Source organism: Dermacentor variabilis, unplaced genomic scaffold (genome assembly GCF_050947875.1).
Source record: "Dermacentor variabilis isolate Ectoservices unplaced genomic scaffold, ASM5094787v1 scaffold_21, whole genome shotgun sequence".
NCBI classification, from domain to species: Eukaryota; Metazoa; Arthropoda; class Arachnida; order Ixodida; family Ixodidae; genus Dermacentor; species Dermacentor variabilis.
This window is the reverse complement of record NW_027460379.1, coordinates 1,169,247-1,184,661: the sequence shown is the minus strand read 5'-3', so window position 1 is coordinate 1,184,661 and position 15,415 is coordinate 1,169,247. Positions and strand designations below refer to the sequence as shown.

Below are 15,415 nucleotides of genomic sequence, written 5' to 3'. Positions count from 1 at the left end.
CGAACCATAGGTCAGGCGAACTGCTCACGGTATGGAACTAAACTAAAAATGATAGCCAATAGATCTCATATACATGGCGTCATGTTTGCAATTTTGACAATTTGCACATGGCATGAGGAACGACTAGTTCGAATCAGCAGCACCAGAGCACGTGCCATCCGCACAAAAAAAGGATGGTGAAGGACTAGAGAGAGCTGCCAAACAGCTTTGCAGGAGATCGTCATACACGAGTGCTGCAATGCGTTATGGTATGTTTTTCAGCGACGTATAACTTTATTGAAATGAAACATGCAGTGCTTAGTCAGAGTTACAACACTGGTCTCACTTGCGCCATAGCAAGCTTGAATGCAAACCCTATGTTCATAACTCCATTGAACCAAAAATTAATAAGCCAAAATGTTTTCCAGGCATCAAGACCGAAGCTACGGCACGAGACGAGCTCCAGCAAAAGCTTGGTATCCGCATAGTGCAGGTAACTTTGCTATTTTATATTGCATGAAGTGCTTCTTGCATGCCTAGTTTCCAATCTGTTGCTCATTTCAATTCAATCACTAATCCTAATTATTCATTTTCTAGGCAGGACTCATCGTGCTTCCAGAGCAGCCGTGGTTGTGCTGCAGCCCAGATGGCCTCGCGAAAATGGGCGGTGAAACTGTGCTGATCGAAATTAAGTGCACATACAAGTACAAACAGGAACCTTTCATCAAATACGAAGAAAGACTAAGCTTGCTTCCCTAATTAGAGTTCAGTGGGGGACTGATTATTCTCAAAACGACGCACAGCTAGTATACACAAATTCAGGTACAAATGTACGTCCTGAATTTGTACAGGGCCCTTCTTTATGTGTACAGTCCCAAGCACTCTGTAATAGTGCATGTGAATCGGGACGATGCTTTTCTTTGGGACCTTATACCCAAGTTGGAACGTCTTATTTCAATTTTTTTATTCTGTCATTGTGAGTTTCTGTGCTTTCTTTTCTGAACTGGTGCATGATATCTTTTTGAAACTGAACTGGCGCAATTGTATAAATTGAATTCTTTTGGATTGCAACGAAGAAGCGTAGCCTGCCTGCGCCAAAGCACCATCGCTACCGGCATGAGCTCGTGGCTGCTTTCTTTCGCCGAACGCTCGTGACGGCTACCCGTTCGCGCCCGTTGCTAATAAATCTCTTAGGAAGTGGTGGAGGGGCTGGGTGGAGGCGGCACCACCTCATCCAGCGCAGACACCCGCGTCACAGGCGCCATGCCGTGGTCGCTGACCATGATCAGGTGAATGCGGTCCCACAGTTTCGCTCGCTTCAACGCTGCCACTAGCTCACCAACAGGGCGTCGACTTGCTCGACGCGCGCACCCGTGACAGGCGACAGCTCCCGTATTCGTGACCGGTCGCATCTGGCTCTTCGTAGTAGAAAAAGACGCAATTCGCCGGCGGATGCAGAAACCAGCTGATGACGCGGTCGGTGAAATTGAACGGCGGGTCGTAGCGCTGCGCGTAGTGCGCGGTCACGCCGCGAATGGCCACGTCGCCGCCGGGCCGCATCATGCTGCCACCGTGCAGCTGGTTGGCCGCCCAGATGGGCAGGGAGTGGCCGTTGTCCCACCACTTGGGATCGCGGCTCGACTCGTCGAAGGTGTCGTTCTGCACGGGGTCGAACATTACGTTTCCAACGATACCGTGGCTCTCTTTGTAAAGGCCCGTAGCGATGGCGCTTTGGCGCAGGCAGGCTACTCTTCTTCGTTACAGTATATTTGATTTCATAATCATCCTGTAGTGAAACCTACTTGTGCATCTTGTATTTAAGCATGAGGTTATATATGTATTTGAGCGGTGCACTAGCCCCATTAAACAATACCTCGCGAAATCACGTCTGTGTGTGTCTGGGTACTCTGAAATGGCAAAAAAGATGGTTGTCAGCAACCTGGGAGGCACAAGCCCCGCGGGTGGTTGTATAGGAAACAGCCACCTTCCAGGGCAGTGATGTATCGCTTAACCACTGCACCACCCCGCCATGAGTGACATGAGGTCCTCGCACGATCTGCGAGACTAAAGCAGAGAATGGATGGACACGTATGCGTTGCCTTACGACTATGCTAATTCTTTCGCGTTCATACACGTAACCAGCTTTAAGTGCCTATGAATTTTTTTCTTTAATTGTAGCTTTAGCTGTCTTACGACTTCAAGCACTGATTCGTTATTGGTCGTCTGTGTTGTAATACTGACCTCATTTAGCTGTGGTATGGTTATTTTATAAATTGAAATGCAAATCAATCATCCGTATAGTCTGTCAAACATCCTGTCGAGCATTTGCTTGCCTATTGGAGACAGCTTTGTCTGACAGGAAGGGTAACTGTCACAAGACTGCATTGCTAATGATTAATATTTATTATCATGTACTTTCATTTTGTATGTTGGGCTGCTGGTGCAAACTTTGCACATCATAATTTGCATTCAATAAACAAGAGCTAAATGCTGTGTTGTAATTCGGATACCATGCGTTAGCTTGTATTCAGTGCTTCCATTTCAGCATTTTGCTGCTTTGTAAGCAAGATAAGAAGGCAAATGCATGCATCTGCAGTGACAAAACACAATGTGACAGTTGTGCAACCTCTCACCACTAAATTAATTTCAGCAAAGAACACTTATTGCGGCAATTGATGTAGACATTCATTCATTAGGCCGCCGTTCCTGCGACCCGGTCGACGGAGTGGAGAGGGGGGTAAGCGTTATAGTGCCCTCGTCGTTCCAACGCTTAGGGCCCGAAAGTGTTAGGTTCACCCAAATAGACGCTAAATATTGGTTTGGCTTGGCTCCATATATTATTTTTAAATAGGTGGCGCTAAAGCGATGAACGCGACGAGAGCCCTGAATCGGTGCTTCCGTTCTGCCCGTGCGGACTTCGCCTGTGTCCGTGGCTGTGGAGAAGTGATTGTAACTGTTTGATGTCGTTAAACGTGAGAGCTTGTGGCGAAGTGATTGAGTGTGGCCGTAGTAGTTCTGCCCATGTAGGGTTTGCGAACTTCACCTGTGCCTGTGACTGATCATGTTGCCCAATAGCTTTGTGGAAAGCGACGTGGTTTGTGTGGATGTCATCGCAGCGTTTGCCAGCTCCTGGGTGGCCCCTGTGCCAGTTATTGATGGCGTTGCCCAGTAGCTTTGTGGAAGTTGATGTACCTTGAGTAGATTTCGTTGCCGCTTATCACTGCCTTAATTATAGGTGGTCACGCTGCCTTTTAAAGCGCGTACGAGCGTGAGAAACTTCACCGATTTTTGTGTAAGCAACGTGGACGTCTCGAAATGTTAGCTAGAAAATCAACCAGCAGTAAGCCAAGCCTGTGTTTTTTGGTTTTGCGAGCTTATGCTCATGCGAGCAGCAGAATGACAAAAGATCTGTTACATAATGTCAGTTCCATAACATCAGCTTTGCCGCAGTACAGTCATCTTATGCTATGAAGCATACGTAATGTACTGCGGTAAAGTATATGAAAAAGTAGGCAGGGACCACTGCGTTACTGTGGCGATTTTCTTGTATTATGGTCATGGCCGCGCGCGAACAAGGTAGAATCACGGTCGAAGCGCATGGCACAAACCTTGCCAATGCTGCAATTGAAAAAAAAGCAAGCGAATTGGAGTGGGTGATGCCAAAAACAAAGCCTTGACTTTTGTATTATCAAAGCAGTTCCGAGAATACTCCATCATATTCCAAGCTCCTGCCTTATTTATGATTGTTTAAAGTATATGCATATCTTGTGCACCAGCCTTAGCACCAATTCTAATGTACTTTGATGATGTAAGTTTAAAAACACGAGGCAAATATATAATTTGTGCTGTATGGTGTTGTGCTGTTTATAAGCTGCTGCTTTCATGTGGTAATGTGTACATTGGCTGGAAGAGTTGATGCATCCTCCTTATAGAACTCATTGAAAGGTGAACCACCTGTCAAGACATCATTGTTCTTGCGGTTTTACACCAGATTTCACAAACATGGGAATAGTGACGATACACAAAGAGTAGCTGAGGCTTAACATATCCAGATGCACGCACAGGAGTGCGGGAGTCGACCATCTATCTAACTCAGGTTGAATGTGCATACTTGAGTAACATGTAACACTTGGGTGTCTTCCAGAGTGGCTTTCTTGTTGCTAATAAATTTAGAGAAGGCAGCGTTCTTCATTTTGTGCATCAGACAGCAAGTGAGCATGCTTCAAAGGATGTTGGATTTTGTTGCCATAAGCAACAAAAAGACATATAGACTGCTTGCTGGAGGTACACTTTATAGCATTAAGGATATTATCATGCTGATAACTCTGTGCACAATAATTAGAAAGATCACATGATGTCTGACATGTGTTCTTGCCACCATGAAATCTTGTCAGATGCATAACACGGGACATACACCACAGATCTTGGTCAGCCATTCTCATTTGTGGTCTCGACCACGTACCACTGAGCAGACTGGTCCAAGAGACAAAACATGCTACTTTTATCTGATTAAATGTAGTGTATGTTGCACAAAATTAGATGTCAGGTGTTATTGTTGACACAGATACATATCTGTGAGCCTCATAAACTAATGTCAAAAGAAGGAGAATAATACCCATAAAATGCACTCTTGGTAGGACGGCAGGACCATTCTCTTGTAGAGTTAAATAACAACCATGCAGCTGTGTCATGATATCACGCTGAACAATAATTTACTCCAAGAATAGTTTTCTTTGTGCAACATTGCACTGATAGTCTTGAAATACAATACCCATTCCTAACAGAAGGCCTTCAAAATTAGCATGACAGGAGGGCATATTTTAGGAATCAAGAATGAAAATGGAGCTGGTTAACTATGAAAGTTGTGAATGCAACTCTGCAGAAGTTAGAAAAAAGAGCCAAATGGAATACTTTAAAGGTAAGTGGTTTAGAGACAAAAGGCCGTTTTTTTCAATGCCAGAAAAGCCAGCAGCGGTTGAAACGCTTTCCACATACATACCTTCAAAGTACATGCACAGGGTCTGTCCTGAAAGTAATGTCAGTAAGGCGCTTAAAAATCATTTATTGAATTTGTTGTTACACGAAGTTTTAAAATCTTCAAAATATTCTCCTTTTGCGTCAATACATCGGCTCCAGCGAGACTTCCAGCTATCGAATGCGTGGCGGTAGTCCTCCTCCGGAATGACCTTTAAAGCTGTGGTGCTAGCTGCTTTGATCACGTCCACTGTCCCAAAATGACTGCCTTTCAGGGGTGTTTTGAGGCGTGGAAACAGAAAAAAGTCGGGGGGGAGCCAAGCCCGGGCTGTACGGGGGCTGGGGGATCGTTGGTACCCCAACTTTAACTAGTTAGTCGGTGACAAAGGCACTGTGGGCCAGCACATTATCGTGTTGCAACTTCCAGTTGTGTGCAATGTCTGGCCGGATGTGTTGAACCCTGCGTTTCAGTCTTTCGAGGACATCCACAAAAAATTTTGAGTTCACAGTGGTTCCACGTGCTTCAAACTCATGAGGAACCAGTCCGTGGATGTCAAAAAAACGATGAGCATGATCTTGATCTTTGATTTGCTCATCCTGGCTTTCTTCTGGGGAGGGGACGAGTGCATGTGCCACTCAGATGATTGCCTTTTGGTCTCCGGGTCATATTCAAATACCGAAGTCTCGTCATCTGTAATGATGTTGTCCAACAATTTTCGCTCACGTTTGCACATGTTGAGATTTCCTTGGCACGTTTCAACGCGGCGGGACTTTTCGTTGTCAGTGAGCACTTTTGGAACCATTTTGGTGCACGCCTTCCGCATGCCGATATCGTTTGTAATGATTTCATGAACTTGAGTTTGCGGAATGTTTAACATGTCGGCCATTAAACAAACACTTAATCGTTGGTCTGAGTTCAACAGTTCCTTCACTCGTGTCACATTGTCAGTCGTAGTGGTCGCGGATGGCCATCCAGCGCAGTCCTTGTTGTCGCCCTCTTCCCAGCCTTCCAAAAGGCCTTGTGCCACCGAAACACTTGCCGATCTGACATGGCATATTCTTTATAAGCAGCTTGAGCATAGTAACAGTTTCCACAGCGGTACTGCCAAGTTTCACACAAAACTTGATCGCAAATCTTTGTTCTAATGAGCGCTGCATTTTCACTTGCACAATAATGAAAAACAGCTCTCACGGACAGGCCCGCGTCCAACACTCTCCGATGTTCGGAGCACACTGAGTGAGGGAGCGCTGCTTAGCTGGATTCCATCACTACCAGTTTCAACCAGTTAGACCGCTCTGACATACAGGCACATCACAATAAATTTACTGACATTACTTTCAGGACATGTACAGTAAAAACAGGATGCATAAAGTCAAAAATTAATTCTTTCAGTCAGAAATTGGTCAGTGGTGTCTGGCTTCCCTTGTTCCCTGGCCCTGGATAGAGAATACAAAGTACAATATATATGTATATATATATATATATATATATATATATATATATATATATATATATATATATATATATATATACTGATACATTTCGATACTCTTTTTTCCCGGATGCAATAGAAATGTGGAACCAATTGCCAAACGCTATTGTTAGCCTAAAAGATGTCACCAACTTTGAAAATGCTGCTGAGGCGTATTTACGGGAGTTTCCAATTTAGCTTTGAAGTGCCAAGTAATATGTGCGACTTGATGTTCATTGTAAGTACTTTGATAAATGTCAGAAGTGTGCTGAACATCATTCAAGTGAACATCTTATTCACTGTGAATTGACAGGTGTTGAGCTACTTTACGTACATTGGCATTGTACATATTTGATGTATGTAATTGTATTGTCCTCTCTGCTATGACCCTCTATGAGGGTTGACAGTACTAACAAATATATATATATAAAATTGTGTACAGTCAAGCATAGAACCATCGCATTCTACCTGTGCTAACGTCTGGGGCAGAAACTTGGAGGTTTCTTGGAGACAAAAAAGGGCATTGTGTTGTCATGTTGGAAAGCACTTTTCCGGAGTACGGTGTGTCAGCCACTGACATAAATTTTAATGAAATTTATACCAATATTGCTGACATAAAATGTTGAGCTGTCACGAAGTTGAATCACTTTGGTTTGACAACGGTCTCAAATGATGTTAAGGTGGAAAAAGGTGTTTTATGCGCCTTCTTCAGTGCAAAACACACAAGCTTAGGGAATCCATTTCAGAACCATTGTGTCGGAATATAAATCATGGCTTCATGTTTCAGAATTTCTGCAGACACACCTTGACAGGCTGAGAATCAACGACCGATTCCTTGCTCCCAGCTCTCAGAGTGTTGTACATAGTTCAGGACAACATTCATTTGGGCTAGATGGTGCATACTCGAATCAGGAAGGCTTGAATTAGGCATTAGGAGTGACACAGGATGGCGCTTGTCCTGTGTTGTTCTCCCCACTTGTGATCGTCTTAGTTGGCGCTGTTCCTTCTAATTCAAGAGTGTTGTACACTTCCTGCAGGAGCATAATCTGGAAAAATGGACAGGCTTTAGTATAGATGCAGAAGATCTATACAATTCTTTGCCGCAGGTGCATCTCCTGCAGTTTGTTAAGGAATGAATATACATTCAAACAGGTTAGCCAGGATTTGCTGAAAGGTGTAAAATTTTGGTTGTAAGCTTTCTGGAGCTCCTTGATTTCCATTTAAGGTCAATTTCGCTCTGGTGGGAAGGTAAAATATGTGTCCAGAATGCTGGCATCTGCATACGTTCTGGTGTTGCACCAGTGCTCAGTAATAATTTAAGTTATGTTGACCAGAAAATAATGAAAACCTGAGTGGGCTTGCTCTTAAAATTTTCAGATACGTGGATCATTATTTGTTTTTCATGAGCAAATGATAACTCTCAGAGAGCTGTCATCGACGTACTGACGCTATTTAGAGAACAAGAGCAAGATTTCAACTTCACATTAGCAGCTCCAGAAAAAAATTTGCTGCAACTTCTTATATCAAGCTTACTTTTATGTGGCATCACGTATGCTGGGGATATCAGTCGGGAACTTCTAAGTCCCTTCAATTATAGGTCTAGCCATTCAAAAGTTATTAAGTACAGTATTGCCACTCACGCAGTTAGAGATGCCCCAACCAAGAGCTATCCTCACCTTATCCTTGAAAGTGTAAGGAATCTTGTGACAAGGCTTAATGAGGCAGGTTATTCAGTTTCAGTGGTTTCTTTATCTTGAAACACGTTAACTAAGGAACCTAAAGTGCAACCAGGGTGGAAGAAGCTTAAGGAGTAAGAGCGGAACAAAGTTGCCATTATCCCCTCTATTAATTGTCACACAGGCAGAAAAAGATGGCTTCTAAGTTCCAGGTCAGGATTGGGTTTTGATTTAAAAATAAGCTGAAGGAAATATGTGAAGCGATAAACAAGCACATTCTTCACAACGGGTGTCTGAGCAGGGATAACTGCAAAGTGATATATAGCATGCAGTTTGCCTCTTGCACACAAGATGTTGTTTATTCGATTCCTTTTTCTTGCAGCCTCCAAAATATAAATCAGTCCGACTGGAAGGTGCTTAAACATTCGACTAAGGAAGTGCCATAGTTCTTTTAAGGGCTTTTGCACATTCACACCTTCCTGTGCATTGTTGCAGCAGTGGGCGTCATCCAGTTTTTGAAAGTAATACTCTGCTGTTCACACACTGTGAAAAGCTCTCACATGAATTAATGGAGGCTTATCACATTAGAAAGTCTCACTATCTGTTAGCCAGCTATCCATCTCGCTGCAAGATAGCGAGGTTGCCGTGTTAGATCTTAAGTGAAGTCACTGAGTTGCATTGTGCCTTAGTAATTGTTTTTTACGTTGATTAATCAGCCGTGACATGTGTGTTGCCGTCAAAACATGTGCATTCGGTGATGTGAAGGTTGTTTTGGTATGTATCTGCGTATGCTAGGGGGCCGAGTGTTGGTCACGTGATGTGTGTTATATATTGGTTGTTTTCTTTCAATAAACTTCATTTGATAGAGCTGTATCCGGTCCCATTCTATTACTTTTGTCGCCATTTTTCATGCAGTAGCTATCATGAAGCTTCAACAACTTGCCCAATTTTCTATCTGATTGAGCTTAGGGGAGACAGATAACCAATGGAGCATTAGAGTTACGGAATAGGTGCCATGGTATATATATATATATATATATATATATATATATGTGTGTGTGTGTGTGTGTGTGTGTGTGTGTGTGTGTGTGTGTGTGTGTGTGTGTGTGTGTGTGTGTGTGTGTGTGTGTGTGTGTGTAAAGGTAAAATGGTGATGAGGTGGGGTGGTAAAAGTAAAATGAAGAGATTTTCACATCATAACTAGTCCTTTTAACACATTTACCTAGAAAATTAAACACTTTTTTCTTATTAAGCACCTTGTACATAGATATTCATATTACTAATAATCTTTCAATGCAAATGCATATCAACTTTATGAGTAATGCTAATAACGGAACACATGGCTTTTTGGGCTGCAAGTATTCTTGGACTCCTGCTTCCCTTAAACTTACACTGTATAATATGCTTGTAAGATCAAAACTGGTGTATGCTTCCTCAATTCGGGATACACCTACAAAAAACGCAACTCTTATATTTAGTTGAAGCCATACAAAAACAACCTGTACATTTTATTGTAGCTGCTTATTCCCGCACTGCAAGCATATCAAAAATTAAAAGTTGCCTTGATTGGCTAGGCAACAAGAAAACTTACCCGTTTATTTCACAAATTCTCAATTGAAACATGTTTTTATTACCTCCTTGTAGCTCATTGATATAAATGAGTGTGCGTATGTGTGTTCTCAGGCTGCCTTTGACAGGAATAGTAAAGATTGGTTTGGCAAGTTGGCACCTGTACCTTGAGGTTGTGGTTCATTCTCAATGAGATACAAGGAGGTAATAACATATGCTTCAATTGAGATATTGTTAAATAAATGGGTAAGTTTTTTGTTGACAAGCCAGGCCAATGAAGGCAAGTTTTAATTGTTGATATGCTTGCAGTATGGGAATAAGCAGCAACAATAAAATTTACAGGTTGGTTTTGTATGGCTTCAACTAAATATAAAAGTTGTGTTGTTGTAGGTGTATCCCGGATTGATGAAGCATACTTCAGTTTTGATCTTACAAGCATAGTATACAGTATAAGTTTAAGGGAAGCAGGAGTCCAAGAAAACTTGCAGCCCAAAAAGCCTTGTGTTCAGTTATTAGCATTAAGCAAAAGGTTGATATGCATTTGCACTGAAAGATCCCTAGCAAAAAATCTGATAGGGCAACCTAATAAAAATTCTATCAGTTTTTTTCTATTGCATTGTGAAACGATACAACTTGATACACTGATAAAATTCCTTTTAGTTTTATTCTGGACATATCTGTGCTATACTGCTTGTACAAGTCTACTAGTGTATTTTTTATTAGTGTAATAGTGTATTCATATTAGTTTGCCACATCTATAATCTATCAGTATCTATGTGTGTTGTATAGGTGCAATGTGCTTCAAGGAGAAGCAAGCTTCCCCATTTGCCCAAAGAATGAGTCAGAAATAATGCATTTATATTATCACAAAGACAATACATATAAATCAAATATGAAGCCCAGGATTCGGAAAGGAAAGATTGTTGGAACAAATATACACCATACAACAGCTTAAAAAGAATAAAAACGTGATCACATCTAAAAGAGAAAAGATGTTTACATTGGTTCACAACAAAGTTTAGCCTCTTTAAACAGGAGGTTATTGGCAATCAAGCCACCGAATTGGTTCACACGTACACCACGAAGATTATCAGACTTCAAAATACGGAAAGCTAGTGAATGGAAGTGGTGGGTTCTTCATTATTCATTACCATGCCTTCATGGCTGTTTGCCGGATAAATATGTCAGACTTTCCAGTTTGCTTGTGGAGGGTGTCTATATACTTCTACTGGACACCGTCACTTCAGATGACCATAATGAGGTCAGCCGATCTTCTCTCAGAGTTTGTTGTGAGAACACGGTCTTTGTACGGATTGGGTGCAATGACATACAATGTACACCAAATTCTGCGTCTTCCTAAAAGTGCGGCTAAACTAGGACCTCATTGGTCGCATTCTTCATTTGTATTTGAAGGCGGAAATGGACTTCTTGTGAAATTGGTCATCGGACCTAATGATGTTCCTTTACAAATATTGAAACGTTATGTACTTGCTCAAAAGTTACAGGCAGCTAAAGCTAGTTTAAATTTTCCATCAGAAGCAGTCGTTTTTTTTGTATACAGGAGTGGAGAGCCGGTCAGCAGACAGTTTTGTTAGGCACTAGAAAGCTGTGCCTGAACTTGGATGAAAGTGAAAAACAGGCTGTAGTCCACAACCGTGGCTGTGACTCAACAAGTGTCACTGAATATTACCGAATGGTCATCAACCAACGAACATTCCACTCTCTCCAGTACACTTGGACTATAAAGACCAAAAACAGTGCATTTGTCAGCTTCTCAGGTGCGTTTTTTCTCATTTGTAGAATTCTTACTGGAGCGAATTCTTGTATAATTCTGCAATGCCAGAAATGATTTCCTGTTGAACTCCTCCATGCAAAGCACCTTTCAGTCTGCGTCAGAAGAGAGGAGCCACTAGTTTATGTAACACCCAGTGAAGTTATGCGCCTTTGTGTGTTTATGGAAATACACCACAATATTTTTGTAGCGACAATACGAAACCTTTATGAAAGAGACTAGTTCTCATGCTCAAGACATGGCAACGATGAACAGTATGTCTTCAGCCATGGTAAATGAATGTCTGGTAATAACAGGTTATAGCTTTAAAAAATAACAGTTGGTAACAGTGTACCACGCTTTATGGCGTTCTGTAATAATCAGCTTTTTGATGTTTGAATATATTAAACAAGCCAGAGCCATCAAAATTCTAGAGTGTTTATTTTTTCTTGTGATAGCGTCTTGTTTTCCTAATGAAACAGCTAGCCCAATTTGCCACTCTTCATTACCGTACTCTTGTTGAGCAAGTGCTTGGAGAATTGCATGGTCTGCATGTTGGCAGTAGTGATGCAGCTGCTGATGAACAGTCACAGTATCCAAAACATGACAATATTTTACAAGACTTACGCATGGTTCCGGGTCAGTGTCCTTACATGTAGCGAAGGACCCTACTTAACCAAGTAACTGCCTTGAGTGGGTGATCACAGTGAACAAACAGTGCTTCATTAGCAGATGGTGAAGAGGTAAAGCTTCTCAGTCTGTGTGCAGAGGCATGGAAAGCAGCTGAATGTTAAGTGAGCAGTTATGCTACTTGATATAACAGCATCATTTTCACACCATGCATCTGTCTTCCTCACTTTATTTTCTCCTTTGACTCAATGTAGCTGGTTCAAGTTTATCCTGTAACTGTGGCGGCATGACTAAGACACTATCTTTTTTCTGAATGAAACAATCAAACTCTGAAATTTTATTTTAACAGTGTATTACGGTTTGAATCAGAGACTCCAAACAGTATATATGAAGCCTGTTGCTGATAGTCTTCTTTGCTGTCGCGTGCTGAAGGCTACACAGGTTAAACTGCTTTTACGCATTTCGACGTGTGGTGGTTGAACTAGCACCCAGTGAAGAATTGTGTCTTCTTGATTTTGCAATATGTGCACTGCTGCTTACCTGTTTTTATTCATGAATATGTGGTTTTAAATGGTAAATCCATGTTCTTACTTGAATAAGTTCTCAGATCTATAATCACTTTTGCTTAAATAATATTGCTGTACTGTCATGTTCTGATATATTGCTGTAGATCTTGTACCAATAGCGATGCTTGTCCTGTTTCCTTGCTTCCTGTCACTGTGCCATGCCAGTTTGTTCTTTTTGCACAAGCTCACTTGTGTTCTGTCACATATCACAACACTTTTGGAATGAATGCAAAAGTGCATAGTCTAGAGAAAATAGCTTCATATGAAGTTGTAATATTATAAAAGCATGCGGCAATTATACCTGGCATTCTATACAGCATCTGTGAGCACAAATGGACATGGTGAAATTGGTACTTCTGTCTGTGTTCTTCCTCTTATGTGTTTGTTAAAATGTGGCTAAAGTTGCTTGCTTATTCTTTAGATAATGGAGTGTAAAAAAAACCTAGTCATGTTGGTAGCCATGTTGCTTGAGTCTTCTCCTTGTGCCTTTGTGGATGGATGCATTAGCGTTGTTGTAATTTTCAAATCAAGTATGCACCAACTAGCCTAGAAAGTAGCTTTAATGAAATCACGTTGGTACAGTATAATTTATGGCATTCACAAGCTCAGCCTGACATGTTAGAGCTACAGTTAAAATCCACAGTCTTGAAAGTGCTTTGTTTTGCTTTTGTAACTAAACTTTATTACAACTGTACGAAGATACCTATGAAGAAAGAAGTCAGACAAGGAGACACAATCTCTCCAATGCTATTCACTGCGTGCTTGGAAGAAGTATTCAAGCTATTAAACTGGGAAGGTTTAGGAGTAAGGATTGGCGGCGAACACCTCAGCAACATTCGGTTTGCCGATGACATTCTATTCAGCAACACTGCGGACGAGTTACAACAAATGATTGAGGACCTTAACAGGGAGAGTGTAAGAGTGGGGCTGAAGATTAATATGCAGAAGACAAAGATAATAATAAATAACCGGGCAAAGGAACAAGAGTTCAAGGTTGCTAGTCAGCCTCTAGAGTCTGTGACGGTGTACGTTTACCCAGGTCAACTAATCACAGGAAACCCTGACCATGAGAAAGAAATTCACAGAAGAATAAAAATGGGTTGGATTGCATACGGCAGACATCGTGAGCTCCTGACTGGGAGCTTACCATTATCATTGAAAAGGAAAGTATACAATCAGTGCATTTTACCGGTGCTGACATATGGCGCAGAGATTTGGAGACTGACAAAGAAGCATCAGAACAAGTTAAGGACCACGCAAAGAGTGATGGAACGAAGAATGCTAGGTATAACTTTAAGAGACAGAAAGGGGGCAGTTTGGATAAGAGAACAAACGGGTATAGATAATATTCTAATAGACACTAAGAGAAAAAAATGGCGCTGCTGCAGGTCATGTAATGCGCAGATTAGATAACCGTTGGACAGAATGGATACCAAGAGAAGGGAAGTGCAGTAGAGGATGGCAGAAGAGTAGGTGGTGCGCCGAAATTAGGAAATTTGCGGGTGCTAGTTGGAATCGGTTGGCGCAGGACAGGGGTAATTAGAGATCGCAGGGAGAGGCTTTCGCCCTGCAGTGGACATAAATATAACGATGATGATGATGATGATGACAGTAATCCTGTTTTGGATATGCATTAAATGTTGCACATCCATCTCGCAAAATTTGTAAATGAAATTTTGTATTAAAAGAACTGGAGCACACCTGCTACGAAAGTGGATTGATACTTTTCTCATGCAACTTCCCCAATGTAATTTCACAGACTAAGTAACGCTGCTGTGCTTTGAAAACGTGTGCTTTAATTTATGTTGAAACATGTTTAGGATAATATATCTGCACACAAGCTGTAAAAGGTTTTGATAATTACACAGTTTACACACTTCGTTTCTATTTGATACTCTAATATCCCAACTGTGTTTGTTAATCTGTTCACGTGGCAGGCAATGCATTCAGGGTTGTTCATATTAAAAACACCTCTTCAGGCGTGTGTGCACCAGCGTGTGTGCTATTAATAACATGGTTTATCAGTGTCTCATTTAGATTTCTGTGTGTCGTATGATGATCTCTATCTGGGTTTAAAAGACTGATACATCATGCTATTTGGTCTTGTAGGTAGCACAGTGAGATCTATCTACTGCCTACCAGTCTGGTAAAGAGTTCTAAGGGTCAGGTAGGAATATAAATCACTCTTAGAAGGTCCTGTACACCCTATACATATTCCCAAGAGACTTATAGAAATTTATATCAGTTTTTTTGCTAGGGTACTGATGTTAGGTTTTCAACTAGTGATGGCACTCCGAAGAGACATTAGTGGACACATTGCCCCACTGGGCACGTGCAGCAGCTAAGCCCAGTGCGGGGGGAGGGGGAGATATGGACTGGGCGCCGGTTTGCGAGAGCAAGGATGATGTGGCGTTGCGGCGGCGCCCTCTCCCTCACGCAACACCTGTTGCGCTATAGCGACGGCAGGTGCACCCTTTCACCCGCTCTGTTCCGTCGAGGCGCGCTCGTGACGTGGTCGCAGCCAATGGTATTTGAGGTGCTGTTTCGCTGAGACAACAGACGCCGGCTTTTTTGCTGAATGGGCCATTTGATGCTTTCGCATAAATAATCGCTACAGAATAATGACGACGTGCTTATGCTAAGCTCGCTTTCACGCTTCGTCTGCACGGACTGCCCTACCTGTGTACTTTTGGTACTGGGGCCAGTTCTGTACCATGCAGTACACTCAGGCATGGAGCACCCGCAATGATCAGGCGATAGGAAAAAATGCTGTGCTTT

At 42.0% G+C, this 15,415-nt stretch overlaps 1 protein-coding gene across 1 annotated transcript in view; it reads right to left on the bottom strand.

Annotated features, from left to right (window-relative positions):
* Positions 1 to 1,314: 1,314 nt before the first annotated feature.
* LOC142568562 (uncharacterized) overlaps positions 1,315 to 15,415 on the bottom strand; it is a 32,117-nt gene continuing 18,016 nt past the window's right edge. Inside the window, exon 5 of the mRNA XM_075678449.1 lies at positions 1,315 to 1,638. Within this exon, the coding sequence (XP_075534564.1) occupies positions 1,315 to 1,638 (324 nt within the window). The remainder of the gene's footprint in view (positions 1,639 to 15,415) is intronic.